The sequence below is a fragment of the Abramis brama genome, assembly GCF_963993115.1.
Source record: "Abramis brama genome assembly, chromosome: 9".
Classification (NCBI taxonomy): Eukaryota; Metazoa; Chordata; class Actinopteri; order Cypriniformes; family Leuciscidae; genus Abramis; species Abramis brama.
In genome coordinates, this window is record NC_139971.1 from 37,619,162 (window position 1) to 37,629,987 (window position 10,826).

The 10,826-nt window shown below is 36.7% G+C and overlaps 1 protein-coding gene across 2 annotated transcripts; it reads left to right on the plus strand.

Annotated features, from left to right (window-relative positions):
* The first annotated feature begins 383 nt into the window (after positions 1 to 383).
* Positions 384 to 4,985, plus strand: pex11a (peroxisomal biogenesis factor 11 alpha). Of its 2 annotated transcripts, XM_084124562.1 has the most exons (4): positions 584 to 692; positions 770 to 839; positions 955 to 1,070; positions 3,666 to 4,985. In XM_084124562.1, the coding sequence occupies exons 2-4, from the start codon at positions 784 to 786 to the stop codon at positions 4,232 to 4,234; spliced, it is 741 nt and encodes a 246-aa protein (XP_083980688.1). In that variant the 5' UTR covers positions 584 to 692; positions 770 to 783; the 3' UTR covers positions 4,235 to 4,985. The 2 variants fall into 2 exon arrangements, with proteins under 2 accessions (XP_083980687.1, XP_083980688.1); XM_084124561.1 differs by having other exon boundaries at positions 384 to 839.
* Positions 4,986 to 10,826: the final 5,841 nt, after the last annotated feature.

Here is a 10,826-nt window from a genome sequence, read left to right on the forward strand (position 1 = left end):
AAAGAATCGCTCTTTTGAGTCGGATCTTTCAATGAAACTGGTGAACTGCTTCACAAAGGCAGTGTAAACGATTCATTCACGACAGATCACGGAGGAGGATTTTACTTTTGGGGCGAGAAGAAGACATGTTACAAATAAGAAGTAAAGGAAATATGTTTACGACTGAATTATAATTGCAACAAACAAAACTGTGATGCATTCAATTACAATAAAAACACTGTCTACATATGGCCTATTATTACTAGAATAATAGTAATATTCAATATAATAATAATATAATTTTTGATTAAAATCAGACTGGGATGACAGGGACCGTGTGATGACGCAATTACGTAATGACGTAACATTTGTTCGTAACTGTTTGAAAGAACCGATTCCGGAAAATGAATCGGACTTCCTATCGCCAAAAAAGAAAAAGAAAAAACTCTGTCCGTCATAAATTTTTGTAATGTCATTAATTTTTAACTCTCCTATAAATAGTCAGCCAGAAGCTGTATTCATTTTTATAAGCGCGACACAATAATGATTTACTAAATCGATCTGAAGTTTGTTCTTTGGTTCAGCGTGTGTTTTGTATGTTGCATGAACTTTCACCTCAGTTCCCACAACCACGCAGGATCTATGCGCAGGGATCGTGTGGTTTTGACAGGACATACAGTGACAACAACACCAACACGGATCTTTAACTTTGAGTATGCACTGCTTTTCGACTTTTTAGTCATTTAAATTACTCCTCAAAGAATCCTAAAAGAATTTTGTTGCACACTAGCTGCTGTTGCACACATGGAAACTTTCATTAGCTTCACTAACCAAAGTCAAGGAAGGGACCGCATATTCAGGTCAGTGCCTCTTATCAAAGCTTGTCATCCCTCAAAACAACATTGAACTGAAATGATTTCCTATAAAAGATGAGCTAGACTATGTCTGAACATTTGATTTGTTCGTTTGCTTTAGAGCAACCCAATATGCATGCGCTTTGGCGAAATACCTTCTGAGAAATGAAGCGAAGAGAAAAGAGCTGGTGAAAAAGCTGCAGTTTCTGGAGTCTAATATGAGTTCGGGGCGGAAGCGTAAGAATGAACATTTACTGTTACATAACACAAAACAATCACACACAAAACAAAAGTTCTTTTCTTTCTTTCTCAGTAGTTACTAGTTTGTATTCCAGCTTAACTAGTACTTATTTATTAGTTACTACTATTTATGAGACACTATGTATGCCAGTTACATTTTTTATCTCTCTAGTAAACTAACTTTACATTTTAATAATATTTATTCTACTTAAAGTCACCTTGAAATCAAAATAAACTATATATTCTTATATTTTCATGGAATATTGCAGTATTCATTATAAATGATTTATCTGTACACATATATTTAAATTCATGTGGCATTGTAATCTTCAATCAAAATCCCTCTCTCATTGAAACCTCCTCTCTTCTCTGATGACGTTTACTGGCGCGAGGGCGGGGCAACCTGTCAATCACATGAGATCACAGCAATAGCAAACCACAACCATCCAATCAGTTCGCGATGGATAAAATCAAGTCCCGCCCAACATATTTTCTTGTTTAGGGTTACTGTAAAGAATGGATCGAAAATGCTAAAAAGAAATTTGATGATATACCTCAGATACAGTGCTTACGAGCTAAAGGTAATAAAAAGCAACACTTCCAACACTTGCTACGTGTCTTGCTACGGGCACGAGTAAGTGCAGTGCCAAGTTTGGCGTTATTTGGATTAGAAATGCAAAAGATATTGTTAAATATAGCACTCCATTTGCACTGTCAAGTTTTCAGCATTAGGTGCGGAATTCCGTAAAGCTTTAAAGGTACAATATGTAGTTTTTTTGCTTTAAAAATAGCAAAAATCACTATATTTATGTTATATATATTTTTTTAGTTGTGTACTTACATTATCCCGACTGTTTCCAACAACTTTCAAACCAGGAGAAATTTGTAATTTAATTCGAAGACACGGACCGTTTCTTTATTTCCGTTTTGTCGCCGTCAATGGCGTCATATCCGCGTTCTCCCTGGTTTCCGCTCGTACTGCCATAGTAACCAGAGCCCTCTGATAGTAACCAAGGCGACAGATGTGGACAACTGTGTAGTTCGTAATGTCTATCTGCACGCTGTTGTTGTTTCGTTCAAACATTATGGACCATGGCAAGCAGACTTTGGATAAAAAAGGAGAACTAAAACGAGAATCAATATCAGCGCGGTGTTTTCGAGATGCCTAGAGCTCCCATAGACAGTATATAAACGAGAGCTCCACGTCCGAGACTTCGACCGCTCCTACATGTACTTTATTAAACAGGTGAGCACATTTACATAAAACTAATCAATGTTATATAGTTCAACAATGATAAAATGTCAGAATATGATCTGTATGTTATTCTAATGTTGATCTAGCTTACTGCTAGTCTCATACAGACAAACTAACACATAAATTTCAACACATTCAAATGCAGTTTAGTGTGATAGTGTAATGTTAGACCAGGTGAAACAGCGCTGCGTTACCTCACAAGTTTAATTTGTCTAATAAACTGACCTGTGAGTTGTAATTCTGCACTTGCGTGTAGTTCGGTAGAATGAAATGTCCATATTCCTTTTATATCCGCGGGACTCGCGTCACGTGTGGAGCTGATAGCTGTCTCTTAGCAATCCCGAACTGCTTTATATCACAGTCATGATAAAAACATCAATGTATTTACTCATCCATAAACATTATTAGATCGGTCGGCTTGACGTTGACGACAAGATCCATAATTCTTAGCAAATGTTGCGTCATCAAACTACGCCTTTGTTATTGTAAGAGGTTAGCGACCCTTAGCGGCGAAAAAAATTACATATTGTACGTTTAAATAGGCATTTGCATATTACTTATAGTGATCCTAAGGCCGTGTGTCCACCAAAGCGTTTTTTTCACGCGGCTGGCGTGTTTTTTCAATTGTTTTAAATGGGAGCGCCGCGTTTTTAAAACGCCATGAGCGTAGCGAGGCGCTGAGCGTTTTTTTCACGCTGAAGCGCCGAGCGCTCTGCGTTTTTTACAGGTCGCCGAGAGTTGAAGAATGTTCAACTTTGCGTAAAACGCTGCGCTCATCACTGTCACTTTTTACCCAACCGACCAATCACGTTTGAGGAGGGGTGGGACAAATACCACACCGACCAACTGTCACAGATTCTTTCTGTACAATGACATCAACCAGCAGAGCTAACCGAACAAAATGGATGAAAAATACATTTTTAGTATGAAACAAATTATCTGCGTACAAGTAAACGGTGCTGCGGATATTCTGTATCATAGCAACGAAGCGTCTCAACTGAAAAAAAGCACCCACAGCACCTCTCAAGCACCCACAGCTAGGCGTTTTCAGCAGAGCGTCTAGCGTTTTCAGCTGGCTAAAAACGCTTTGGTGGACACACGGCCTAAATTGTCAGGTTTTTTATGGCATATTACTTCTAGTGATCCTAAATTATCAGGTATTTTTAAAGAAGTTCCGTTTCCAAGAAATTGTTTTTTAAATGTCAAAACAATCTCCGTGACTTGCTTGTTAAATATGAAGTTCCTTCTCATGCAGTTAAACTTGACATTCTGACTCTCCCCCAAATGAGAAATGAGAAGAATATCATCCATAATGGGCCTGTTTTGCTCTTTTTCAGTGTTCAGGCTTGGGAACACGGTGAACTCTGTCAATGCGGCCAAGAGCACTCTTCATATTTCTGACCCTGTGCTGCGCTTTTGCCTGACTTTCTCCAACCTCAGCCGTGCCTTGTACTTCATCTGTGACAACATACTCTGGGCCAGAAGTATCGGGCTAATACAAGATATCGACAAGGAGCGCTGGAGCTTGAACTCCACTCGCTTCTACTTCCTGTCCTTGGTCATGAATCTAACCAGAGACGTCTACGTGATCGTCCAGCTTATGGCGCAGAAGTCTCGGGACAGACGCTACCAGCAAAAAGTGGACCAGCACCTCAATGAAAGCCCGGATGTGGCTTGTGTCATAGTGCCTCAGCTTGATGCGTTCGTCTTCCTTCTCCTCGAGAGCCTCAGAGGGCAGCCATCTGTGGCTCTCGATACACTTAAAAATGTGTGTGATCTTTTCATTCCACTTGACAAACTGGGTGTTTACCAGACAAATGCAGGGGTGGTGGGCTTCTGTGGGCTGGTTTCCTCTCTGTTAGGCATACTATCGGTCTTGAAGCCCAACCTCAGAATCAAGCCATGATTTAGGGAATGAGGAAAATGCTTTAGAGTAACATCCAGAACGTCTTGAATATGGATGCTTTCCTAACAAATGTTTTGATTACATTCTAGTGTTAAATTAGACTTCCATTAAGCTTTTGTGAAGGGATCAACATAATCGTTGTATAAGGGAGATAGGAAAATAGAACATACCCATAATGCAGCAGTGCACCTGCAAAAAAATAATAATAAAAATAGCATCATTTAGATGAGATTTCACAGTGTGTGTTTGACCACATGCTGTGTACACTTTCATTAAATAGAGTGCCTTGCCGTATCTGTTGTTGTGTTATCATGGCAGCCCTAGTGAAATAATACATCTGTATATTAAGCACCGTTTAGTAGGCTACTTTTAATAGAGATTATATCACTTTGGTACTAATCATATTGAGATGATGTTTGGAGCTTGTGACATTTATTTTCCAGGCAAAAGCTGCTCTCTATGGTGGCAGATGCACAGGTTTTTTTTTTTTTTAAAGTGCTTAACATTTAGTCTCTTTTATGTGGAGAACCATCTGTGAAATTAGATCTATTCTACCTCATCCTGACAGATCCTAGACTTGTTTACATTTTATTTAAGATGTCAGACAGGGTTTTGTTATAGTTGTTATTTCCAATTTTGGATTATCATGACTTTTATTACGTTCTGATTCTGCATAATTGGTTGTCAGCACAAACTGCTCTAAGAACAAACTGTGAACTTTAATAAAGGAATTTTTATTCACTGTTAAAAAGGTTTTGGTGCATGTTTTCTCCCGTCTGCCAAAAGAATATCGCAGCAGTTTTACTCCCACATTAGACACAATAGTAAGGAGTAAAAACAAAATTCTTATGGGCACAAAACATCTCTTATGGATACAGAATATTTAAATATCTACATTAATTTGTAGTGATTTAGTTTTAAACTTTGTTGAAATCTTCACTAGATTTAAAGTCGCAACGTATCAGAAGTAGCATGAGATCTTTCGTATTTTGACATGCATTCGAGTGAAGCAATGAAAAAATGTAAGGCGGGGACTTTGCTCAATCCATCATTTGTGTATTGGATTGAGGAAGATTGGCTAAATTTGAGGGTTCGTTTACATGACAAAAATATACTAAAAACGGAAAAGGATTTCCTTCACGTTTTCCTTTGTCAAAACAATCCCTTTTCACACGGATCCACGAAAATGACTAAAAATGCTGTATTCTGCTGTCAGGCCAGTAGTTGGCGATGTAACTTTGTAAAGAAAAACCAATAGCATCCAGCTGCAGCCCCGAAGACTCACCTCTGGCTAGACACCACTGGCTGGACACCAGTGGATAGACAGCCTACGTCATTTCCATTTTCTCCGTCATTTCCGGTTTCGCCGCTAATTTCCGGTTTCACCGCTTGATTGACATATATTTATTTTATATTTTCACCTCTGGATAGACAGCATATTTAGTTCTCACCTCTGGATGGACAGAATATTTATTTTATATTTTCACCTCTGGATGGACAATATTTATTTTATATTTTCACCTCTGGATAGACAGCATATTTAGCTCTCACCTCTGGATGGACAGAATATTTATTTCTCACCTCTGGATGGACAGAATATTTATTTCTCACCTCTGGATGGACAGAATATTTATTTTATATTTTCACCTCTGGATGGACAGCATATTTATTTTATATTTTCACCTCTGGATAGACAGCATATTTAGCTCTCACCTCTGGATGGACAGAATATTTATTTCTCACCTCTGGATGGACAGAATATTTATTTTATATTTTCACCTCTGGATGGACAGCATATTTATTTTATATTTTCACCTCTGGATAGACAGCATATTTAGCTCTCACCTCTGGATGGACAGAATATTTATTTCTCACCTCTGGATGGACAGAATATTTATTTTATATTTTCACCTCTGGATGGACAGCATATTTATTTTATATTTTCACCTCTGGATAGACAGCATATTTAGCTCTCACCTCTGGATGGACAGAATATTTATTTCTCACCTCTGGATGGACAGAATATTTATTTTATATTTTCACCTCTGGATGGACAGCATATTTATTTTATATTTTCACCTCTGGATAGACAGCATATTTAGCTCTCACCTCTGGATGGACAGAATATTTATTTCTCACCTCTGGATGGACAGAATATTTATTTTATATTTTCACCTCTGGATGGACAGCATATTTATTTTATATTTTCACCTCTGGATAGACAGCATATTTAGCTCTCACCTCTGGATGGACAGAATATTTATTTCTCACCTCTGGATGGACAGAATATTTATTTCTCACCTCTGGATGGACAGAATATTTATTTTATATTTTCACCTCTGGATGGACAGCATATTTATTTTATATTTTCACCTCTGGATAGACAGCATATTTAGCTCTCACCTCTGGATGGACAGAATATTTATTTCTCACCTCTGGATGGACAGAATATTTATTTTATATTTTCACCTCTGGATGGACAGCATATTTATTTTATATTTTCACCTCTGGATAGACAGCATATTTAGCTCTCACCTCTGGATGGACAGAATATTTATTTCTCACCTCTGGATGGACAGAATATTTATTTCTCACCTCTGGATGGACAGAATATTTATTTTATATTTTCACCTCTGGATAGACAGCATATTTAGTTCTCACCTCTGGATGGACAGAATATTTATTTTATATTTTCACCTCTGGATGGACAGCATATTTAGCTCTCACCTCTGGATGGACAGAATATTTATTTTATATTTTCACCTCTGGATGGACAGTATATTTATTTTATATTTTCACCTCTGGATGGACAGCATATTTATTTTATATTTTCACCTCTGGATGGACAGAATATTTAGTTCTCACCTCTGGATGGACAGAATATTTATTTTATATTTTCACCTCTGGATGGACAGCATATTTAGTTCTCACCTCTGGATGGACAGAATATTTATTTTATATTTTCACCTCTGGATGGACAGCATATTTAGTTCTCACCTCTGGATGGACAGAATATTTATTTTATATTTTCACCTCTGGATGGACAGCATATTTAGTTCTCACCTCTGGATGGACAGAATATTTATTTTATATTTTCACCTCTGGATGGACAGCATATTTAGTTCTCACCTCTGGATGGACAGAATATTTATTTTATATTTTCACCTCTGGATGGACAGCATATTTAGTTCTCACCTCTGGATGGACAGAATATTTATTTTATATTTTCACCTCTGGATGGACAGCATATTTAGTTCTCACCTCTGGATGGACAGAATATTTATTTTATATTTTCACCTCTGGATGGACAGCATATTTAGTTCTCACCTCTGGATGGACAGAATATTTATTTTATATTTTCACCTCTGGATAGACAGCATATTTAGTTTTCACCTCTGGATGGACAGAATATTTATTTTATATTTTCACCTCTGGATGGACAGAATATTTATTTTATATTTTCACCTCTGGATGGACAGTATATTTATTTTATATTTTCACCTCTGGATGGACAGTATATTTATTTTATATTTTCACCTCTGGATGGACAGTATATTTATTTTATATTTTCACCTCTGGATAGACATATATTTATTTTATATTTTCACCTCTGGATAGACATATATTTATTTTATATTTTCACCTATGGATAGACAGCATATTTATTTTCTGTTTTCACCAGTGGATAGACAGCATTCTTTGCAGGCTTAATTGCACACGTCTTTTCCGTATTGTCATTTTACTTTTATGACTTAAAATATATAATATAAAAGCTGTGTGCTAATTGAAATATGATCTTTATCATATCTCTTTACATAAAACAATTCTCAATATACTTAATATTATAACATCAATTATTCATGCAAACTGCATTCACAAGAACCACCTTGAAAATATATATTGTTCAGATCATATCACTATTTTTTGTGACTTAAATTCAGCCTAGATCAATGGACTATAACGTTTTGTCAATACAACAGACTTGTACATGTTAATTGACCACAGTTTTTTGCCTTGCCCATTTGGATATTCAATTCTTATTTTTTTTTTTTGTAAATGTAACCACTTCTGTTTTTAAAATATACGTAGATTCACATGATCAGACAATTTACCAAACAATCCAGATCAAATTAACACTTCATGGTTTTGCAATATTTATTAGAAATTAGGCATTTACACGTGCATAGGGAAAAGTACTAACGTTACTTCAACAAAAAACAAAAAAAACATAGCTAGCTAGCAAACTCTCGTGTGCATATAGACAACCTAGCATTTTAGACTATTCTCTGCCAAGACTGTTCTATGAGATCTCATTAACTGGGTACAATCTTCACACATCCAAGTGAAAAAAAAAAAAACGTATTTACAGTATTAAATTATACCACTCAAAGAACGATTTAATTGGAAAATCTATAGCAACCTAACTCTAGAATTGAGGCACACCAGAGTTCAATAATACCTTTAAAAACACGACACAGTACCTTGAAAACAAGACGAACATTTTTTTTTAACTAGCTAGTTTGTGCATTTGAATTCTGACATGACCTATAAATCATCGACAGTTTATTATTTTTTTCTTACCGCTGACATCTGCATGGCGCGTCAAATTTGAAAAGTGAACGCCATACGGAAATGACGTCAATTTGAAAGTGAATGACGATACGGAAATGACGTCTGCTGTCCATCCACTGGTGTCCAGCCACAGGTGTCTAGCGAGAAGTGAGTCTGCGGGGCTGCAGCTGGATGCCTCTCAGAAAAACTACGCGCCCATAGACTGAATACACAAATTCACAAATTTGCGTTTTTGTAGTTTACTCAGAGATGATCATTTTCATTTTATGTATCATTTTCAAAAACTTGTATTTTAAAAAATATTTTCAAAAGTTTGCATTTTCAGGTCCCCAAAATGCACAGTAGCACCTCACTGCAGTACACGAGATCCAGGGGGCGGAGTTGGATCCAGATCTAAGGGGTGGAGATTGGTAGGTTTAGGGGTGGGTTTAGGGATCAGGGGGTGGAGATGGGTAGGTATATGTAAGGTGGATTTCGTGTTCTGCAGTGAGGACCATCAAAATGCATACGTTTTTAGTTTTTAGTCAACGTTGTGTAAACGGCCCCCAATCTCAGTAGCACCTCACTGCAGTACACAAGATCCAGGGGGCGGAGTTGGATCCAGATATAAGGGGTGGAGATTGGTAGGTTTAGGGGTGGGTTTAGGGATCAGGGGGTGGAGATGGGTAGGTATATGTAAGGTGGGAGGAGTTGGATCTGGATCCAACTGCTCCCCCTGGATTTCGTGTTCTGCAGTGAGGACCATCTCCCCAATCTTGCAGTCAACTGTAAGAAGTGGGTGGGATTTAAGCAGACAAAATGATTGGAGAACCCAGCGTAGGTCACCAGAGAAAAGTTAGTGGAAGATCAAGTTATGATGCTGAAAAAAAAAGTGGGGGGAAAAATCCATTTCATGCCATATTAAATGCCTTACCCATCCATATTCACAACTGGAAATGAAAAAGTCGGTGGACAACAGCATTAGTTAAACCAACTTTTGATTTAAAAGTTTGGTTGGACTCGTAGATAGGGTAATTGCAATTTTTTGTCCCTTCAAAATAAGAGATCTTTTGACTGCTATTAAATGTGAAACAACAGTATTTACAGGGTTTAATTACCCAGTAATATCAGGTAAACTAATGTTATTATAGTATTATTTATATACTTCTATAGTGTTTAATATTTTGAATTCACTTTTATTTTTATATTTTCAGTTTTAGTGTTTCAACTTAAACATTTTATTTCATTTAGCTGCCAAGACAATTTTAGTTTTTCATCCAGTATTTATATATTTTATTTCAGCTTTATTTCAATAAACAAAAATATTTGTATAGTTTTAGTTAACAATAGCAACACTGTGCTATACACACAAAGCAGTGAAATTCAGAAGACATGTCCATAGAATTAAGTTAATGTGGTCCAGTTTATTTAAGGCATCTACATCAATACATGAAGTTGCCCCATGAAAGGATGAAACAAACTGTTAACAATATAAAGAGCAATGCTATTTTGGCATTTGTTTATCTATCAGTTTTCCAGCCAGATAACAAATCAGGATCAAGGATTAGAGGAACTAACACTGTAGTGACATAAATAACAGATCAGCAGTCTCCACAAGAGAAATGTCAAAGCGCAAAAGTGACAAAAAATACTTCCATAATGTACATGAGGCTATGGGCAGGAACAGGAATGACACGGACTTAGAGGGACTTTGGAAAGACTCCGCTTCCACAACGTTTGGTGTTTGAGCCGGGCCGTTACGTAAAAGTAGAAGACCAGTGAGATCCTCAGTTTGTGTTCATCAAGTCCTACATTCTGGGAAAACAGACATGTTGTATACTTTCATTCACATAAAACATGACCCAAACAAAAAAAACAAAAAAAATGGATTCAGAGAAACACCTTCATGCTTTAAAGGGAAAGAACGCAGTGTTATTTCAAACTTCAAGAAATGAAACCAATAACGACATGTCAATAAAAAATACATTGAAGTTCCTGTAACATATCCAACAGATATGTTATGAATATGTTCTTTCATTAA

Coding starts and splice junctions, on each gene's coding strand:
- pex11a (XM_084124561.1), top strand. CDS start 784: ATGGAAACTTTCATTAGCTTCACTAACCAAAGTCAAGGAAGGGACCGC. Junction 840..954: donor GGAAGGGACCGCATATTCAG/GTCAGTGCCTCT, acceptor CGTTTGCTTTAG/AGCAACCCAATATGCATGCG. Junction 1,071..3,665: donor TATGAGTTCGGGGCGGAAGC/GTAAGAATGAAC, acceptor GCTCTTTTTCAG/TGTTCAGGCTTGGGAACACG.